This window comes from Sphaeramia orbicularis, chromosome 7, assembly GCF_902148855.1.
Source record: "Sphaeramia orbicularis chromosome 7, fSphaOr1.1, whole genome shotgun sequence".
NCBI classification, from domain to species: domain Eukaryota; kingdom Metazoa; phylum Chordata; class Actinopteri; order Kurtiformes; family Apogonidae; genus Sphaeramia; species Sphaeramia orbicularis.
The window spans coordinates 11,343,557-11,366,957 of record NC_043963.1 but is presented as its reverse complement, the minus strand read 5'-3'; the positions used below and the strand labels follow the sequence as shown (position 1 = coordinate 11,366,957).

At 34.4% G+C, this 23,401-nt stretch overlaps 1 protein-coding gene across 3 annotated transcripts in view; it reads left to right on the top strand.

The window, feature by feature from the left end:
• The first annotated feature begins 1,119 nt into the window (after nucleotides 1-1,119).
• Nucleotides 1,120-23,401, top strand: part of LOC115422869 (translation initiation factor IF-2-like) — a 38,135-nt gene continuing 15,853 nt past the window's right edge. Inside the window, exon 1 of one of the 3 annotated variants that reach the window (XM_030139475.1) lies at nucleotides 1,120-1,619. In XM_030139475.1, the coding sequence (XP_029995335.1) occupies nucleotides 1,556-1,619 (64 nt within the window). In that variant the 5' untranslated portion in view covers nucleotides 1,120-1,555. The remainder of the gene's footprint in view (nucleotides 1,620-23,401) is intronic. The other 2 variants (XM_030139474.1, XM_030139473.1) reach the window with 2 other exon arrangements.

Below are 23,401 nucleotides of genomic sequence, written 5' to 3'. Positions count from 1 at the left end.
TGGAGAAGAACTGTCCACTGGAGTGACCACAATGCATGAAAGGGTTAAACCAACCTAACCAATGCAATGCAGCTGTATTATGTCATTTGTCATTATTGTTTTGTATTCCAGACCCCTGTTAGAAAAGAAACACCTGAATTCAACTTGTCCCAATACTTTTGTCCATATAGTGTGTATGCATAAAGATGTTAAATATGTGTGAATCTTCATGCATCATGTGTTTTTTTTTTTTGTTTTTTTTTGCTGAATCCTGCAGAACCCCCTCCTTTTGGCTGTAAACCCTGGTTACCAGCGCTGTTGTGCTGTTGGGAGGTGTTTGCTTCTTTTTCACTCTGTGCTGTTTTGACCCTTGTATCTCGTTGCCCAACAGGTGTCAGCCTAGTGCCAAGAAACCATGTGTTTGCCCTCCGCTGCATGTAAACTGTGCAGACCACCCATGCCTCCCTGTGTGAAAGTCACACAATGTTCTAACTGAATTTACGGCTCTTTTTCATCAGCCGAAAAAAATTGCTGAAAACTTTTCTCCACCAGAGCGAGGCCGCCGGCTTTACACCTCATTCCAGACAGGTTTTTTAATTTTTTTTTTTTTTTTTTACATTTCTATGTGTTCATCTTATTATCAGTTTAGAGCCATAATGTGTTAACATTTAGTCGAGCTTGTCAACAAAACAGAACCGAACAGAGGAGCTGTGGTGTAGATGCTGTAACTCTGATTCCACATGAGCTCTGTTTATATCCGTCTCCATTCATTCACAAAGAGCTTGTTTTTATTTTAACTTTCTAATTGTGTACGCCGACTTCTTCTTTTTTTTTTTTTTTTTTTTTTTTTTAGCCTAAACCGCTCGTCTCGTCTTGGTAAATAAGTCATCGCTGGTGTTTATGTTGATTTCAGAGTGTGTGCTGTTATGTGTGTGTGTGCTGATGTTACAGGCTTCAACCAACAGCAGAGTGCGTCCTACACGGGGCTGGACCACAAGGACTGGGACCAACTCGCTGCCCCAATCCAGACCCCCTCCTCCCAAACCAACCTGCCTATTGCTCCTCATCCCGCCCAGCCCACCACCACCACCACCACCACCACCTCCACCACCAGCTCCACCAGCTCCAGCTCCAGCTTCCCCTCCTTCACTCTCAGCTCAGTCACTCATACAAACTCCTTTCTCTCTCCTGCTGTGGACCAGTCCACTTCCTCAAACTCACCAGGCTAGACCTCCACTCTTTTTCTTTTTCCTCCTGTCTTTCCACTTCATCCCAAACCAGACGTGTGTTTTTAATTTTTTACCTTTTTTTTTTTGGTTTTTCCTCCTCCTGCAGTCCCGGGCTTTGTCTTCATTCAAAGGATCTCAATCTGCTTCATTCTGCAGACTTTTAAAAAAATTTTTATTCCTGACCTTTTTTGGGCCGGTCCGTGTGTGTGTGTGCGTCTGTGTGTGTGTCTGTGTGTGTGAGTGTTTGTGTGTGTGTCTGGCGTGTGCAGGGGTTTCTGGTGTCGTGCTCTTTGCCCCGAAGGAATCCCTAAAGGTTGCGACTTGGAGGAGAAAGACTTTTCGACACAATGAAATTTCAGCTGCTGCTCCTGCTGGCCCTGGCCGGCCCTTTCTGCGCTTTCACACTTGCAAGTAAGTGGATTCTCAAAGTCTCATGGTCCTGCTGTTAGTACACTGTGTCCACTGTCTGCCTCTGCCTCCATGTGCCCACCCTTTGTTTGCTTTACTGCTGATTTTCCAAGCAGGGAGGCTGGCGTTAGTTAGCCCTTTGAGGATCAATTAATACTAATAATATCAACAGTTTTTTCCTTGAATTCTGAAACCATCTCAACTTTCTAACACTTTCCCACCGCTCCACTTCCATGTGTTCTGTCTTCCCCCCTTAATCTGAGAATCACCCAAGCCAAACATTTTAGCCGAAGGTGTTAATTTAACAAAGAACCAGCGGGCGACTCCATACCCTCCCTCCTTCAATCTCGCTACTTTCCTGTCTCATTTTCACACTGTCACCTTGTTTTTTTTTCTTTTTTCCTCTCATCTCCCTTTTCATTCCGAGCTCAGAGGGAGAAAAAGTTTGATTTCCAGGCACGAGGGAGAAATGTGATGTAATAGTACGAGCTCGACTGCCTCGTGTCTGTAAATTCTTGGCACCGACAAAGAGAAGGGAAGGAATATCCTTTTGGAAAGATCCCAAAACAGAGCTCATACAGGCTGACGGAGGGAGGGAGGGAGGGAGGGAGGGAGGGAGAGAGGGAGAGAGGGGAGGGGATGGAGACGCTGTAGACTGTAACGTACACCCTACACATTCATCTGAAAGTTTATCCTCTGCATCTTCTCGCTTTACCCCCCTCCACCCCCACCCCCCATCTCTCTCTCTGACAGCTTATACGCACTTTCTCTTCTACATCCGTGCCTTATCTCATCATTAGCGTCTTAATTTTGTAGGATATTTCTTGTCTTTCTGTCTTGACCAGCAGTATTCATCAGTGGTGGTGAAAGGGTGGAAGGATGGGGAGGGGGGTGGGGGTGGGGGGGGGTGTGGCAGAGGCCTAAGGGAGCTGTAGGGCAGGGCTGGTTTGCGTGAGGGTATTAATAGAGAGAGGCTCTATATTTAAGAGGGTCATATGGATGAGAGAGGAGAGAACACCCGGTACATGATGGGCTTAAAGTGGGCGCCCCACCCTCTATTACCCACATGTTGTGAGACGAAACAGCGCACCGCCCCTTGGCATTTACCCATCTTTGGTGGGATATCAAGCTTTACCACTTAACCCCTCTCACCCCCCCTCCACCACCACCACCATCTCCGAACAGGCCTCCTCCTTTCTCCAACTCTCTTCCCCCTTCCCCTTTTTGATGAGTCTGGAACCGGAGTTGGGGGTAAGAGCGTGGGGGTGGGGGGGTGAAGGAGAGGAGAGGAGAGGAGAGGAGAGGAGAGGGGTTGGGTCTATTTTTAAGTAACAGCCTTTAGTGCAGGGGTGTCAAACATGCGGCTCGGGGGCCAAATCCGGCCCGCCAAAGAGTCCATTCCGGCCCGCGGGATGAATTTGCGAAATACAAAAATTACACTGAAGATATTAATGATGTTAGTTCAGGTTCCACATTCAGACCAATTTAATCTCAAGTGGGTCAGAACCTGATTATAATAACCTGTAAATAATGACAAGTCAAAAATTTTCTCTTTGTAAATGTCAACATTTTTATGTAATTTTACTGTATTTCTACTAAAACAAGCTATCATTTCTCATTAAAAAAAAAAGAATAACCTGAACAAATATGAACCTGAAACGTCTTAAGAAGTGCAAATTTTACCAATATTCTGTCTGTTATTAAATGTTTGTGTATTTGTTGATCCACTGTGATCTGTAAGTTATTAAGTACATGTGTAAATGTTAAACTGAAGCATAAAGCTGTTAAAATTGCACTTATTTTTCCTAAGAAATGTCAGTTTGTTTCTATTATTCACATTGTTTTAAAGGGTAGTTTGTAGATGTAAACGTTTTTATAATGTAATTTTACTTTTTTCACTCTAAAACACGGAGAAAAGTTTGGAGTTGACAATGTCTGTATATTAGTATGTTATTATTTTACTGGTCCGGCCCACTTCAGATCAAATTTGGCTAAATGTGGCCCCTGAACTAAAAAGAGTTTGACACCCCTGCTTTAGTGATCGGAGACAACATGCCTGCTCTGTTACAGACGAGGTGGAGTAATTAGAAAACAAAAATTTTAGGGTTCATTATCACTATCATTATCAAAATACAAAAACTCCGCCTACTGCGAAGGACATTCCATAATTAAAAAAAAAAAAAGTATCTGAAAAAACAACTGAATCCGTGTATCATTCATTCTTTTCATATTCAATTGAGAATCAACAAACGGAAAACGAAAAAATGACTCAAATCTTCCAGTTCATACGAAATCTAGAATTCGTAGACATTTTTGGAGGGAGCATGTCTACGATGTCCAGAATTGTACCTACCCATTGTTCGTAGGAATCTTTGTGACCTCGATGGCATTAGCGCTGTTTCCTTAAAAATGACAACATCCAGTCTCAGAAAATGGAAAAAAAATGGCGTTTTTGGTCTGTTTTTCCATTTCTGTGAGGTAGTAACTTTCATTTTTGTTATTAGAAAGAGAAAACGAAAATCAATCCGTTTTTTAAAGTTGGTTTATCTGTTTTGACACAGAAAAAAAAAAAAAAAAAAAACGCCTTGAAATTCAATTTAAATTCCTCTAATTTAAAGCAAAAATCATTGAACTACTTGTTTTTCTTTTATTTCTGAAAAGATACACTGACCCTGGAAGATCCTGCGATTTCAGTTGTCATGTCGTCCTCCTTGACAGTAACGCATTTGCTGCCTCTGAATAACACGAAATTCTCCATTATCGTAAAATGTATTAAGCAGAATATTAGCAAACCCAGTCCAGTTCAACACACGAAGAAGTCAGTAACCTCCGGGTCATACCAAATCGGATATCAAAAATGTCAACCTGAACCCCGACATTTGGTCCATTTGCTTCTTTCCAATTTTTAATTTGTTTGTACAATCGGAAATGTATCTGAAAAAAACACTGAATCCGTGTATCATTCATTCTTTTCATATTCAATTGAGAATCAACAATCGGAAAACGAAAAAATGACTCAAATCTTCCAGTTCGTATGAAATCTGGAATTCGTAGACATTCGTGGAGGGAGCATGTCTACAATGTCCAGAATTGCACCAACCCATCGTTCATAAGAATCTTTGTGACCTCGATGGCATTAGCGCTGTTTCCTTGAAAATGAACATCCTGTCTCAGAAAATGGAAAAAAACAGCCATTTATGGTCAGTTTTTCCATTTCTATCAGGTAGTAACTTTGTTTTTATTAGAAAGAGAAGACGAAAATTAATCTGTTTTCAAATTTGGTTTATCTCTTCTGACACTGAAAAAAGAAAAATACCTTGAAATTCAATTTTAATTCTTCTATTTTAAAGAGAAAATCATTTAACTACTAGTTTATTTTTGTTTCTGAAAAGAAAATCCAATTGCCAAAAGATACACTGACTATATCCACCAGGTTTTTTCTCACTATGTCCTCCTTTATGTATGTTGAATATCTATGAATTCGGTTTATGTGGATGCATCTCACAAATTTTCCTACATTTTAAGACAGTATCTATACACCAGAAGCTGATTTAACCCATGTTTAGTTCTGGGGCTTGTCCCATTTTTGCATTTTTGTCCTCTATAGGGGACAAGAAAAACAGCTTTACTTAAAAAAAACAAAAAAAAATACAAAAACCCCACCTACTACGAAGGACATTCCTTAATTTAAAAAAAAAAATGTATCTGAAAAAACACTGAATCCGTGTATCATTCATTCTTTTCATATTCAACTGAGAATCAACAATCAGAAAACTAAAAAATGACTCAAATCTTCCAGTTCGTACGAAATCTGGAATTCATAGACATTCATGGAGGGAGCATGTCTACGATGTCCAGAATTGCACCAACCCATCGTTCATAAGAATCTTTGTGACCTTGATGGCATTAGCGCTGTTTCCTTGAAAATGAACATCCTGTCTCAGAAAATGGAAAAACAGCCGTTTATGGTCAGTTTTTCCATTTCTATCAGGTAGTAACTTTCTATTTATTAGAAAGAGAAGATGAAAATTAATCTGTTTTTTAAATTTGGTTTATCTGTTTTGATACAGAAAAAGAAAAACGTCTTAAAATTCAACTTTAATTCCTCTATTTAGAAACGAAAATCATTTAAGTACTTTTTTTTTTTTATTTCTGAAAAGAAAATCCAATTACCAAAAGATACACTGACTATATCCACCAGGTTTTTTCTCACTATGTCCTCCTTTATGTATGTTGAATATCTATGAATTCGGTTTATGTGGATGCATCTCACAAATTTTCCTACATTTTGAGACAGTATCTATACACCAGAAGCTGATTTAACCCATGTTTAGTTCTGGGGCTTGTCCCATTTTTGCATTTTTGTCCTCTATAGGGGACAAGAAAAACAGCTTTACTTAAAAAAAACAAAAAAAAAAACAAAAACCCCACCTACTACGAAGGACATTCCTTAATTTAAAAAAAAAAAAATGTATCTGAAAAAACCACTGAATCCGTGTATCATTCATTCTTTTCATATTCAACTGAGAATCAACAATCGGAAAACGACAATTTGACTCAAATCTTCCAGTTCGTACGAAATCTGGAATTCATAGACATTCATGGAGGGAGCATGTCTACGATGTCCAGAATTGCACCAACGCATCGTTCATAAGAATCTTTGTGACCTCGATGGCATTAGCGCTGTTTCCTTGAAACATGAACATTCTGTCTCAGAAAATGGAAAAACAGCCGTTTATGGTCAGTTTTTCCATTTCTATCAGGTAGTAACTTTCTATTTATTAGAAAGAGAAGATGAAAATTAATCAGTTTTTTTTAAATTTGGTTTATCTGTTTTGATACAGAAAAAGAAAAATGTCTTAAATAGTCAATTTTAATTCCTCTATTTAGAACAAAAATCAATTAACCACTAGTTTTTATTTTGTTTTTCCAAAAAGAAAACCCAATGACCAAAATATACATGGACCCTGGAAGATTCTGAGTTCAGTTGTCATGCTTTTTTTTTTTTTAATTAATCTCCTCGTGTCTGCTCGCTAAACTCACAAGCCCCATGTATCCTGTAAAACCTTACACCCCCCTCTCTCTCTCTCCCCCTCCCTCCCCTTCCAGTCTCCTGCTTAATGAGTTTTGTCTGCCTCTCCGGGCCTATAATACCCCCGTCACATCTGGACGCTGAGGGACGGGGTCAATGCCCTTTGTCCGTGCCCACTTGTAGAAATGACTTAAATGTGGCGCTTATATTCCAAATATGAGACACATGCCGGTAACAGAAGGACCAAGAGGAACGAGCGCTTCTCACGTCAGCTCGGTCTCGATTTTGAGGGAACAGGGGAAAAAAAAAAAAAAAACGCTTAGTCATACTTCCAAAAATTTCCGTAAGGAGAAAGACACATCTGTTTTATGGAAGGGAGGCTGAGACCAAGCCCAGTCTGTGACAAGGAAGCTGTGTGTTTATGTGTCAAAATAACGGACATTTTCTCCAGTTTTTAGTTTGAGGTACTCCTTCGATGTAGTTTTTTGACTTTCACGTGCATAAGTACGTTAATTTTTGTTTTTATTGTGATGAATTAGCTAGATTTAACTCAGTTTTTATGTAGTTTTAGTATTAGTTGCTGTTTTTTCAGATGTATTTTTTATTACTTTATTGCTATTATCAGCAGAAGACAAGTAATTAATAGTACAGAATAAGATTACCTTGAGAGTAGCTTTCACCTTACATAAGTGTATGTATAAGATTTCATCATACAATAAGCCTGCAGCCTTTCATTTATGTATCTTCCATTCATATTAATGTACATTCCTTCAGATTACAGTGTAAAGATTAATGTACATTCCTATCCTATATACGCCTACATTGTTCACATTTAGACATACATATTAGAGTTATGATTAAACCTATATGTACAAATACCACCATACATATATCAACCTTGGATTACATCTTTTTTTCAGCTATTATGTTTGTAATATGTTTTTTTTATTATCCAAATGAACTATATCCACCAGGTTTTTTCTCACTATGCCCTCCTTTATGTATGTTGAATATCTATGAATTAAGTTTATGTGGATGCAACTCACAAACTTTCCTACATTATGTGACAATATCTATACATAAGAAGCTGATTTAATCCATGTTTAGTTCTGGAGCTTGTCCCATTTTTGCATTTTTGTTCATTACAGGGTACAAGAAAAACAGCTTTACTTAAAAAAAACCCCACAAAAACACTGCCAGCTATGAAGGACATTCCATAAAAAATGTAAAAATGTATCTAAAAAAAAAACAAAAAAAAAACAACCCAGCTGAATCCATGTATCATTCATTCTTTTTATATTCAATTGAGAATCCACAATCGGAAAATGAGAACAATGATAAACGACTCAAATCTTCCAGTTCGTACGAAATCTGGAGTTTGTAGACATTCGTGGAGGGAACATGTCTACGATGTCCAGATTTTGTACGAACCCATTATTCATAAGAATCTCTGGCATTAGCACTCTTTCCTTGAACATGAACAACATCCGGTCTCAAAAGATGGAAAAAAACGGCGTTTTTGGTCAGTTTTTCCATTTCTGTCAGATGGTAACTTTTTATTTATTAGAAAGAGAAAACGAACATTAATCCGTTTTTTAAATTCGGTGTATCTGTTTTGACACAGAAAAAGAAAAACGCCTTGAAATTCAATTTTAATTATTCTATTTTAAAGCGAAAATCAGTTAACCTCTAGTTTTGCTTTTGTTTCTGAAAAGAAAATCCAATTACCAAAAGATACACTGACCATGGAAGATCCTGCCATTTCAATTGTCATGTCGTTCTCCGTGAGAGAAACGTGTTTGCTGCCTCTGAATAACACGAAATTCTCCATTATCGCAGAATGCATTAAGCAGAATACTAGCAAACCCACAATGATCCAGCTCAACACACGTGGAAGTCAGTAATTTCCGGGTTATACCAAATCGGATATCAAAAATGTCAACATGAAACCCGACATTTGGTCCATTTGCTTATTTTCAGTTTTTAATTTGTGCGTACAATCGAAAGAACGAAAAACAAGTTGTTTTTTGATTTTTGATTTGTACGAAAGTTATTATCGTTTACGAAAACTAATGAAATGACAAAAACTAGAATTGAAAAAACATTTTCGTCAACTGAAATAAATAAAAACTGCAATTAAAAGAAAAATAGCATAACTAACTCAAACTGTGTTGTGAACTTACAAAACTAACTAAAACCTATAAAAATTATGGATAAAATTCCCTTCGTTTTCATCTTTGTCTGTGTCGGAATGATATGAAATCGATTTATTTCGCTTGAGCTATTTTAGCTAGCGGCACTTCACGGTCCGTCACTTCTCGTCACTTGTCGTTGTTACCTGGCAACACAGAGACTAAAGTTCGGAGAAAGCACCAGAGTCCTGCATGGGATTTATTTGAATACGACACCGTGAAAGATAAAAGATCTCAAAAAAAACCTAAAACTGAACTAAAACGAAGCATTTATAAAAAAAAACAAAAAACAAAAACAAAACAAAAACAACAGAAAACTAATAAAAACTAGCAATCCTGCTCTAAAAACTAATCAAAACCAACTGAATTAGAGAAAAAAAGTCAAAAATAAATAAAACTAAACTAAAAAATGACAAAACCAAAACTATTATAACCTTGATTTGTACACGAATAATGAAATAACGTCATTTTTTCATTTTCCAATTGTTGATTCTCAAATGAACATGAAAAAAATGAATGATACACTTATTGTGCTGCATTATGTCATTTCCAATCATATTTAATGTAAAAAAAAAAAAGCCCAAACTTTTACTTTCTGGGTCTCGGGAGGATATTCTCGTTATTACTTTCAGTTTTTGCCGTCTGTGTGAGTGTCCAACACAAATGTCTCATCTCTATAGCACCTACGTGTGCTGCAGTGTGAGACATGGTGTAAGAAAAAGTAAGGAAGGGAAAAAAAAAAAAAAAAGAGAGCTGCTGCTGACTAAGGAACACTTACACAACAGGGTGGGTGTTTTATGATGTGGGAGTTGAAGGTTACCTAGATTAGAAATACATTTAGAGGCTCACTTGTTGCATCCGTAAAGGTCAGGGGTGTCGCATTTTTCATCCGTTTGTTTGGAAGGACGAGATTTAGAAGGTACGATCTGTTTATTTAGGCTGCGTTTCTTGTCATCCTCGCTTTGATTCATTAGGTTTTAGGAATTTAATCTGACCTGTTAGGTCTGAGATTAAAGCCCCGCTCAGATCTGATGGTGGTTCGAGTTTGTGCCACCGGTGATGGAGTCCAGATGCTGCATCGAAGAGGGGAAGAAAAGAAAAAAAAAAAAAAAAAAAACGGAGATGTTTGGTGTTTGATAAGAGCGGCTGAGAAGGTTCCACTCTGACCTGTCTCCTGTGTAAGCCCCGCCCCTTACATCTCAGATCTCCACAGCTGACTCCATCTCACTGTATAGAATGCATGGGCAGGGGCGGGAGCTTGGGGGGGTGGGTAGGTTGGGTGGGAGCTGCCCAGTGGTGTAGTCCAGAGAATACCCACTTATTTTTCCGTCAGCATTGCGTTTACCCGCTTCTAACCCCCCTGATGTACACCATTCAGTAGTATCTACAATGGTGAAGCCATGACCCACCCTACTGCGCCAGGATTCACTGCTGTCTCTGATTAGATAGACAGACAGACAGACAGACAGACAGACAAAATGAATGGATGGATGGAAGGTTGGATGATGGATGGACAGCCATATAGGATGGATGGATGGATGGATGGACATGGATGGATGGATGGATGGACGGACGGATGACGGACATTTAAAATGGATGGATGGATGGATGGATGGATGGACGGACATATAAAATGGATGGATGAATGGTTGGATGGATGGATGGACATAAAATGGATGGATGGACGGACGGACGAACGGACAGATGATGGACATTTAAAATAGATAGATAGATAGATAGATAGATAGATAGATAGATAGATAGATAGATAGATAGATAGATAGATAGATAGATAGATAGATAGATGGACGGACATATAAAATGGATGGATGGATGGATGGATGGATGGATGGATGGATGGATAGATAGATAGATAGATAGATAGATAGATAGATAGATAGATAGATAGATAGATAGATAGATAGATGGATGGATGGATGGATGGATGGATGGATGGATGGATGGATGGATGGATGGATGGATGGATGGATGGATGGATAGATAGATAGATAGATAGATAGATAGATAGATAGATAGATAGATAGATAGATAGATAGATAGATAGATAGATGGACAGACATAAAATGGATAGATAGATAGATAGATAGATAGATAGATAGATAGATAGATAGATAGATAGATGGATGGATGGATGGATGGATGGATGGATGGATGGATGGATGGATGGATGGATGGATAGATAGATAGATAGATAGATAGATAGATAGATAGATAGATAGATAGATAGATAGATAGATAGATAGATAGATAGATAGATAGATAGATGACGGACATATAAAATGGATGGACAGACGGACGGACGGATGACGGACATTTAAAATGGATGGATGGATAGATAGATAGACAGATAGATGACGGACATATAAAATGGATGGATAGATGGATGGATGTATCTCTAGAGGTCCTTCCATTGCATACTTGTGTGATATACCATTTGTGCTACACATGAAAAACCACCTCTTGCCAGCGCAAAAACTTTTAAATGAAAAATTAGACTTTTGGCAAAATTTTTCCATTCGGTAAATTTTAATGCTCAAGTTATATTTGCGCAATTTGAGGGTCAATGAAAAAGCAACTATTGTGAGTAGACCCACTACACCACTGGAGCTGCCTACTACTACTACTACCCCCCCCTTCTCCTCCAACACCATAAAAACATTCTTGGACTCATAAGGTGGAGACGCTCGTCCTCCCTAACGCCGCCGTCTCCGCCCACCCTTCGCTTCCACGCGGCTCTGAATCAGCAGCGTTCACACATGAGCACATACACACACATCCATGCGGGGCCTGGCTGACAGCTGATAGTGATCGTAATGGATGGAGCTGCTACTCCCTCCTTTCCTGTCTCGCTCCGTCCACCGCCGCGTCCCTCCCCAACTCCTCATTCTCCTCCGAGCTTTTATTTATGCTGCTCCGAAAGGCCTCCTCCACCTTTTTCTACCAATGTTCTCACTCAGCCCTTTTTGTTCAGTCACTCCTTCATCCTGCGCAACATTCGTCCATTCAAGCTTCTGTATGTGATATTAGATTACACTTCATTAGATTATATTACATTACACTACATTAGATTAGATTAGATAACACTACATTATATTTCATTAGATTATATTACACTACATTACATTACGTTAGATTACATTACATCAAATTAGATTTGATTACATTACATCAGATTAATTACATTACACTACATTACATTAGATTATATTACATTACACTACATTAGATTACATTACACTACATTACATTACGTTAGATTACATTACATCAAATTAGATTTGATTACATTACATCAGATTAATTACATTACACCACATTACATTAGATTATATTACATTACACTACATTAGATTACATTACACTACATTAGATTAGATTAGATAACACTACATTATATTTCATTAGATTATATTACACTGCATTACATTACGTCAGATTACATTACATCAAATTAGATTTGATTACATTACATTAGATTAATTACATTACACTACATTACATTATATTATATTACATTACATTACACTACGTTAGATTACATTACACTACATTATATTAGATCACATTACATTACACTACATTAGATTACATTACACCACATTGGATTAGATTACATTACACCACATTAGATTACATTACACCTCATTGGATTATATTACATTACACCACATTAGATTAGATCACATTACACTACATTACATTAGATTAATTACATTACACTACATTACATTAGATTATATTACATTACACTACATTAGATTAATTACATTACACTACATTACATTACATTACACTACATTAGATTACATTACACTACATTATATTAGATTACATTACATTACACTACATTAGATTACATTACACCACATTGGATTAGATTACATTACACCACATTAGATGACATTACACCACATTAGATTAGATCACATTACACTACATTACATTAGATTATATTACATTACATTACACTACGTTAGATTACATTACACTACATTATATTAGATTACATTACATTACACTACATTAGATTACATTACACCACATTGGATTAGATTACATTACACCACATTAGATGACATTACACCTCATTGGATTAGATTACATTACACCACGTTAGATTAGATCACATTACACTACATTACATTAGATTACATTACATTACACTAGATTATATTATATTACACCACATTAGATTAGATTACATTACACTATAAACACTATATACACTATATACACTGCAATAAAACAAAATCTAGAATAATTATACCGTCAAAAATAATTTAAGTAATAAGTTTATGAGTAAAAATATACATTAGTATAAAATCTACATTATACTCAGCTAACTAATAAATGATTGAGTAGATAATACAGTAGATAATATATAATATAGATAATATAGTAGATAATATAGTAGAACAAGTGGAAAAGCTATTGTTTGTTTAGATAATGTCAAAAAATAAGGTCAGTATTTATGCTACAGACTATTTTGTGTCAATAAATCTCATTTCAGTTAGAAACCTTTGTGAAAAATGCAAAAAAAAAGAATAAATTAGATGATCAGAATGTGTATCATGCAACAGTTTATATGCATTTTAACCACAACATAGTTAAAGTTTACACAGTATTCATAAAAAAAAAAAAAAAACAGTCCTGTCATGGTGATTATATTGTAACAAACTGCATTTATTTCCTTATTATGTTAAAATATGGGGGTTTTTTTTGAGAAAAGATTGATGATTCTTGAGGATTTCTACCTCCACCTTGATACATTCACATTATATTAAATTAACGAATGAGTGATCGAGTAGATGAATAAATACAGAAAAGTCACTGTTTGTTCAGATAATGTTAAAAATAAGATCAGTATTTGTAGCTCAGACTCAAATTTCCTTTATTTGTCATTTATTTATGTCATTAAATAGTATTTCAGTGAAAAACTTTAGCAAAAACTGTAAAAAAATTAACAAATTAAATGTTCAAAAAGTGTATCATACAACAGTTATATACATTTTAACCACAATATAGTTCAAGTTTACATATTATTCACGAAAAAAGCATCCTGTCACGGTGATTATACTGTATTTTTCTCCCATATTAGGGGAAATCTTGAGCAAATATTTACCAAAAACATTTTTTCTTGAATATATGAATTCATCTACATTCATATTATATTCAACTAATGAGTGATTGAGTAGATGAATAAATACAGAAAAGTTACTGTTTGTTCAGATAATGTTAAAAATAAGATCAGTATTTATTGGTCAGACTCAAATTTCCTTTATTTGTCCTTTATTTATGTTAATAAATAGTATTTCAGTTAAAAACTTTAGCAAAAACTGTAAAAAATTAACTAATTAAATGTTCAAAAAGTCTATCATGCAACAGTTTATGTACATTTTAACCACAATATAGTTCAAGTTTACATATTATTCACAAAAATAGCATCCTGTCACAGTGATTATACTGTATTTTTTTCCCATATTAGGGGAAATCTTGAGCAAATATTTACTAAAAACAACATTTTTTCTTGAATATATGAATTCATCTGCATTCATATTATATTCAACAATCAAATGAGTGATCGAGTAGATGAATAAATATGGAAAAGTCACTGTTTGTTCAGATAATGTTAAAAATAAGATCAGTATTTATAGCTCAGACTCAAATTTCCTTTATTTGTCATTTATTTATGTCATTAAATAGTATTTCAGTGAAAAACGTTAGCAGAAACTGTAAAAAATTAACAAATTAAATGTTCAAAAAGTCTATCATGCAACAGTTTATATACATTTTAACCACAATATAGTTCAAGTTTACATAGTATTCACAAAAAAAGCATCCTGTCACGGTGATTATACTGTATTTTTTTCCCATATTAGGGGAAATCTTGAGCAAATATTTACTAAAAACATTTTTTCTTGAATATATGTATGTCTTGAGGATTTCTATCTCCGTCTTCATACATTCATATGATGTTCAACTAACGAATGAGCGATTAAGTAGATTAATTAATACGGAAAAGTCCCTGTTTGTTCAGATAATGTTAAAAATAAGATCAGTATTTGTAGCTCTGACTCAAATTTCCTTTATTTGTCATTTATTTATGTCAATAAATAGTATTTCAGTTAAAAACTTTAGCAAAAACTGTAAAAAATGAATGAATTAAATGTTCAAAAAGTGTATTATGCAACAGTTTATATACATTTTAACCACAATATAGTTCAAGTTTACATATTTTTCACGAAAAAAGCATCTGCCATGGTAATTATACTGTATTTTTTCTGTATTAGGGGAAATCTTGAGCAAAGATTTACCAAAAACAGTATTTTTTCTTGAATATATGCATTCATCTACATTCATATTATATTCAACTAATGAGTGATTGAGTAGATGAATAAATACAGAAAAGTCACTATTTGTTATTAAGATAATGTTAAAAATAAGATCAGTATTTATAGCTCAGACTTAAATTTGTCCTTTATTTATGTCATTAAATAGTATTTCAGTTAAAAACTTTAGCAAAAACTGTAAAAAATTAACAAATTAAATGTTTAAAAAGTCTATCATGCAACAGTTTATATACATTCAACCACAATATAGTTCAAGTTTACAAAAAATTTACAAAAAAAGCATCCTGTCACGATGATTATACTGTATTTTTTTCCCATATTAGGGGAAATCTTGATCAAAGATTGACCAAAAACAGTATTTTTTCTTGAATATATGCATTCATCTACATTCATATTATATTCAACTAATGAGTGATTGAGTAGATGAATAAATACAGAAAAGTCACTGTTTGTTCAGATAATGTTAAAAATAAGATCAGTATTTATAGCTCAGACTTAAATTTGTCTTTTATTTGTCATTAAATACAGTAGTATTTCAGTTAAAAACTTTAGCAAAAACTGTAAAAAATTAACAAATTAAATGTTTAAAAAGTCTATCATGCAACAGTTTATATACATTCAACCACAATATAGTTCAAGTTTACATAATATTTACAAAAAAAGCATCCTGTCACGGTGATTATACTGTATTTTTTTCCCATATTAGGGGAAATCTTGATCAAAGATTGACCAAAAACAACATTTTTTCTTGAATATATGTATCTCTTGAGGATTTCTGCCTCCATTTTCATACATTCACATTCAGATTTATGACTTTCAGCTCATTTCGTGCATAATTTCCATCCAGAAATTCCAGAAATAGTTAATACGCTGTAACACAAACTCATACACATTCCATGACCAAAACAGGAGCAGGAAGAAGGAAAAAAAATCCAACGTTGCTTGCCTCGTTTTTTTCACCGATGCCATAAAATATTCAGCGATACACACTCAGACCCAGTCATGTTAATATACTTGACTACATTAGCAAGTTAACCTGTTTTTCCTTTATTTTTGCAAAATTAAACAGCTTTAAACAACATGGTGGTGAAAGGAAACATAAAAAATAGGGTAATGACAGCATAAGAGTGAATTGAACAGCATCAGCTTTCCATCCACACTCATAAACACGTGTAATATTGACTTTTCTAGGCCTCGCTGAGTCGTACAATGAGCTCATGCTTCTCAAGGAAATGGATTTGAGAGCGTGCATGTGGTCAGAATGATGTAATTGTGGGTAATCTGACCTGAGCTCACCACCCAAAATTTTGTACCAGGAGGATCGAGACTCTAAATGGATGAAAGCACCACGTCACACTGTGCATTGTGTGTTTTTTTTTTTCCTGATAGGTGGTGTGGGCTGAGCTGTCCCACAAAGAAACATGTCTGCTCAGAAACAGACATCACAGGTCAACTGTAAAAGCAACAGAATGTCTGTTTTTAGACAGATTGTCCTTGAAATGTTTGAGTCAGATGTAAAATGCCAAAGGTGGCAGGAGTCCTTAATGACCGAAGAGTAAACAGAGGGGTTTATTTAAGTATTAAACACATCTGCAGTATGTGACACCAGACCAACCACAGAAGGACTATGGATATGTATACTAAAGAAACGGATGGTAGATTACATTACATTACACTACATTAGATTACATTCCATTACACTACACTACATTAGATTACATTAAACTACATTACTTTAGATTACATTACATTACATTGCATTACATTAGATCACAGTACACTACATTACATTAGATTACATTAACACTGCGTTACATTAGATTAGATTACATTACACTGCATTACATTACCTTACACTACATTACATTTTATTACACTACATTACATTAGATTACATTACACTACATTACTTTAGATTACATTAGATCACAGTACACTACATTACATTAGATTACATTAACACTGCGTTACATTAGATTACATTACATTACACTGCATTACATTACCTTACACTATATTGCATTATATTACACTACATTACATTAGATTACATTACACTACACTACATTAGATTACATTACACTGCATTGCATTAGATTGCAATACATTAGATTACATTACACTACATTACATTACACTGCATTACATTTGATTACATTACACTACATTACATCAGATTAGATTACATTGCACTGCATTAGATTTCATTAGATTAGATTACATGACACTACATTAGATTAGATTAGATAACACTACATTATACTACATTACATTACAGTACATTACGGTAGATTAGATTACATTACACTACATTAGGTTAGATTACATTACTACATTATATTACATTACATTACACAACATTACATTATGTTACATTACACTAAATTATATTAGATTACATTATATTACACTTCATTAGATTACACTACATTATATTATATTATATTACACTACATTAGATTAGACTACATTTTGACTTTTTTTTTCTCTAATACAGTTAGTTTTAATTTGTTTTTAGAGCAGGTTTGCTAGTTTTTATTAGTTTTCATTTTTTTCTAAATGCTTAGTTTTAGTTTAGTTTTAGTATTAATTCTAGTTTTGTCGTATCTTTTGTCTTCTTCACCGTTGTATTCAAATAAATCCCAGACAGGACTCTGCTGCTTTAGCCCAACTTTAGTCTCCATATTTCCAGGTAGAGTGGGGACCAGAAGATGACTCTAAACCACAAGTGACAAGAAGTGACGAACCGTATGGTGCCACTAGCTAAAACTGCTAGAGCAAAATAAATCGCTTTCGTATCAATCCGACATTGACAAACACAAAAACGAAGAGAATTTTATCCATAATTTTTATGTTTTAGTTAGTTTTGTAAACACACAATACAGTTTCAGTTAGTTATTGTTTTTGTCTTTTAATTATAGTTTTTATTTATTTCCGTTAACGAAAATGTTTTTCAATTCTAGTTTTCGTCATTTCGTTAGTTTTCGTTAACGATAATAACCTTGCCTCTCAGATATTATATCCTGCATTTTATTTGAACTTCATTTTTAATAGGAAAAATGTGTGGCGTTTTAATTATAATGAAATCTATATTGAATCATTAAAAAAATATTTTTATTAGTGATTTATTTACATTTTTTCTATCGATTACTAGAAATTTCAGGCGACCCCAAGGTTGAAAAATACTATTAATGGAATATCAGGGGCCATGTAAACACCAAGGTTATAATAGTTTTGTATTTTCATTATAGTTTAGTTTTATTTAGTTTGGACTTTTTTTTTTCCTCTAATTCAGTTAGTTTTAATTAGTTTTTAGAGCAGGTTTGCTAGTTTTTATTAGTTTTCGTTATTTTCTAAATGCTTAGTTTTAGTTAAGTTTTAGTTTCTTTATATTTTTTATCTTCTTCACGGCTTTCTCCCAACTTTAGTTTCCATGTTTCCAGGTAGAGAGGGGACGAGAAGACGACTCTAAACCACAAGTGACGAGAAGTGACGGACCGTTAAATATCATATGGTGCCAGCAGCTAAAATTGCTCGATCGATTTTATATCAATCCGACGTTGACAAAGACGAAAACGAAGGGAATTTTATTCCGAATTTTTATACGATTTAGTTAGTTTTGTAAACACACATTACAGTTTCAGTTAGTTATTGTTTTTTTCTTATAATTATAGTTTTTATTTATTTCAGTTAAGGAAAATGTTTTTTTCAATTCTAGTTGTCGTTACTTCATTAGTTTTCGTTAACGATAATAACCTTGCCTCTCAGATATTATATCCTGCATTTTATTTGAACTTGATTTTTATTAGGAAAAATGTGTGGTGTTTTAATTATAATGAAATATACATCGAATAATTTAAAAAAATATTTTTATTAGTGATTTATTTACATTTTTTCTATCGATTACTAGAACTTTCAGGTGACCCCAAGGTTGAAAAACACTATTAATGGAATATCAGGGGCCATGTAAACACCAAGGTTATAATAGTTTTGGATTTTTCATTATAGTTTAGTTTTATTTAGTTTTGACTTTTTTTTTTTCCTCTAATTCAGTTAGTTTTAATTAGTTTTTAGAGCAGGTTTGCTAGTTTTTATTAGTTTTCGTTATTTTCTAAATGCTTAGTTTTAGTTAAGTTTTAGTTTCTTTATATCTTTTATCTTCTTCACGGCTTTCTCCCAACTTTAGTTTCCATGTTTCCAGGTAGAGAGGGGACGAGAAGACGACTCTAAACCACAAGTGACAAGAAGTGACGGACCGTTAAATATCATATGGTGCCAGCAGCTAAAATTGCTCGATCGATTTTATATCAATCCGACGTTGACAAAGACGAAAACGAAGGGAATTTTTATCCCGATTTTTTATACGTTTTAGTTAGTTTTGTAAACACACATTACAGTTTCAGTTAGTTATTTTTTTCTTATATAGTTTTTATTTACTTCAGTTAACAAAAATGTGTTTACAATTCTAGTTTGCGTCATTTCGTTAGTTTTCGATAATAACCTCGGTAAACACCGCTAATAAAGTCAAGTAGAAGACAAAACATGTGGGTTTCTCTTCATCTTTTTGGTTCTGAAACTCCTTTCTTTATTCCTCTCTGGGGATCGTGGCTTCTCGGAGGTTTTTAACGGCCTCGTCCTTAGGGAGTGGCAGAGTCGTGTAAAGGAAGACGAGCTGATTAAAAGGAAAAGAAAGACGAGGGGATGTCGACCACAGCGGTGTTCCTGGCTTACTCACTAATGCAGCTGTATTAACCCAGGACAGTCAGCACAGTGGGGAGGAAACACTACTCGGAGCTAATTGTGGGAACTGTACACATAATGAAACAATTGTTAGTGGGAGTTGAGGGGGTGATTACACATAGTGTAAGGCCATACTCAGTGAAGCACAGACCGTTTTATCATCACTTACAGACGTCCCAAACAAACAGTCCGAGCTTGAAAACCCCCTTCAGTACTCGAGCCGCAGTCGGAACAAACGTTTTGTTATATTTACCCGGCCTGTTGCTAATGAACGCACAAGCCAGCACAGTTACTAGGAATATCTGGTAGTCCATTCATGGTTATTTTTAACATTGTAAAGTATTCTCTATTATTTCAAGCATTTAGAGCAAATAAAGCAAACGGAGATGGAGAGGGAATGATGTCAGACGCTAAGTTTAGACACTCTTGTTCCTGTTTTTTTTTTTTTTTTTTTTTTTTTTTTTTGAGAGAGAGAGAAAGAAAGTTTCAGGCAGATTTAAAAGTTTTCCTTTTTTTTTTTTTTTTTATGTCCGAGCAGAAGAAGTGATTCAAGCCAACATCTTGTCAGTGGAAAGTTAAGCGTACACCGTAATTTTGGTGCCACGCTGAAATCTACCTCCTTAATTTTGAAGCAGCGCTGTCCAGGCTAAACTTTCAGTTGTGGCCGGGAGGATATTGAACGTGGGGAGATGGAGCTTTGGTTATTGGAGGGAAATGATTAGGTTGAGCCCAAGCTGCTTCATAGTCCAGGCCTTGATGAAAGACATGAGGGTAAAGACATGTCTTTATGCGAAGTGGAGCCTCTAGTTGAACTGAGAGCGTACAGAGCGCTCTAAAAGACTAGCAAAACCTAAAATGTTTGATAGAAAGTACGCATATGAACATCGATTTTAGGTGATGATCAGTATTTTTATAGTTTTCAAATTGTAAGATTTGCTTGTGTACTTACATTTAATTTTAGTTGAATCCGTGTATCGTTCATTCATCCGTTTTTCAATTTAAAACCAAAAAACAAAAAGACCAGTCGTTTTCTTTGTTTTTCATTTTCAAAACCACAATGAAAAACGGATAACGGTTCGTTTTTCCATTTCCCAATTTTGTGCTCAAATGAAAAATGGAAATAACAGAAAATGACCTAAAATGTTTGATAGAAAGTACGCATATGAAGATCGAATTTAGGTGATGATCAGTATTTTTACAGTTTTCAAATTGTAAGATTTGCTTGTGTACTTACATTTAATTTTAGTTGAATCCGTGTATCGTTCATTCATTCGTTTTTCAGTTTAAAACCAAAAATAAAAAAAAAACAAAAAGACCAGTCGTTTTTTTTTGTTTTTCATTTTCAAAACCACAATGAAAAACGGATAACGGTTCGTTTTTCCATTTCCCAATTTTGTGCTCAAATGAAAAATGGAAATAACGGAAAACGACCTAAAATGTTTGATAGAAAGTACGCATATGAAGATCGATTTTAGGTGATGATCAGTACTTTTATAGTTTTCAAATTGTAAGATTTACTTGTGTACGTACATTTAATTTTAGTTGAATCCGTGTATCGTTCATTCATTCGTTTTTCAATTTAAAACCAACAATTAAAAAAACAAAAAGACCACTCGTTTTTTTTGTTTTTCATTTTCAAAACTACAATGAAAATTGGATCACGGTTCGTTTTTCCATTTCCCAATTTTGTGCTCAAATGAAAAATGGAAATAACGGAAAACAACTGTTTCATCCAATTTAGCTATTTTTAATATAGTTAAGTTGTCTGACCCGGAAGTAGTCATTACTAGGGAAAAAATAAACAGAATTTTCTGAATTAACAAGATACTGTTTTCTGAAAAAAAAAAAAAAAAAAAATTCGGTTCTGTTTTTCTGAATTAATTAATTCAGAAAAACAGAGCCGAATTAATTTTTTTCTGTGAATGCAATATGCTTCTGTACGTATCAAACAGCTACTTACTTATAGCAAAATATTCCCAGTCCGGCCATGATTCCGTTTGTTTATTTTCTCCCTAGTAATGACTACTTCCGGGTCAGACAACTTACCTATACTGAAAATAGATAAATCGGATGAAACGGTCGTTATCCGTTTTTTCCATTTTTCATTTGAGCACAAAATTGGGAAATGGAAAAAGAAACCGTTTTCAGTTTTTCATTCTGGTTTTGTAAATGAAAACTAAAAAAACAAGTCGTTATTTTGGTTTTAGATGTTTGGTTTTAAATTGAAAAACGAATGAACGAATGATACACGGATTTAGTTGGTAGCCAGTTGTAGAGGTAGACCGATATATTGATTTTTTTTCAATACCGGCCTTGATTTTTTTTTTTTGAAAGCCAATATTTGATCAGTAGTAAAAAATGTTATAAGATATTTGATCAGAATCTGTGTATCATTTGTTCTTTTCATATTCGATTGAGAATCCACAATCGGAAAATGAAAAAATTACTCATTATTTCATTATTCGTGTACAAATTAAAAGTCAAATATCAAAAAACGAGTTGTTGTCGATTGTGGATTCTCAATTGAATACGAAAAGAACGAATGATACACGGATTAATCAGGCACCTGTGTGGGCAGCACTTTAAATTCATTAAATGTTAAAAGAGTACTATGTGTACATGTATTAATAATTTCATTTTTACATAAAAATCTTAATTATCTGAGTGTTTTCATTGTATTTCATGGTCAATGTTATGTAAAAACAATAAATAAAAAATTGGCTTTAAATATTGGCCTCAAAAATTGGCTGTAGATATCGGCCATTGGCTGACCAAATTTTTAAAAAATCAGCATTGGCCGTAGAAAAGCCCATATCATTTGTCTTCTAACCAGTTGTGTTAAACTTATTCTTATTTATTTCTATGCTAATGAATCAACTGTCTACATCAATATTATGTTCCTTGAGTCTTTCTGCAAAAAAATCTTCTCTCAGCTCCTCACTTTTTGGAATGTATGTTAGGATTGCGATAACTGGATATTTTGTTGAAGGATTGAACTACTATCAGCTAACATCAACAAATATAATAGACTTCAATTAAACTCCATATAAGCCGTTGTTAAAGCCAACGTCCTACCCCTGAACCTCATGAATGGTGGTTAAAGACAAGAAACATATTTTTTAAAGTCCTCATTGAATATTGACGCTATTTACACATATGTCCATCACCAGTCACAAGTGTTTGCTCCTGGAGGATTCTGTTGGGTTTCTGTCACTTGGCTTAGAGTCTGGTTTTGACCAACTCTATATATAAAGTGTCATGAGATAACTTTTTTGTTGTAATCTGGCGCTATATAAATAAAATTTGATTGATTGAGTGATTTGATTGGTTTTCCCCTGTAAGTCGCTTTGGGAAAAAGCGTCTGCCAAATGCATAAACATAATTACAAGTCAAGAAAGTCAGTTTGTTTGTTGGAAATTTCTACTTTTGTGTTCAACAGCTGAATGGACT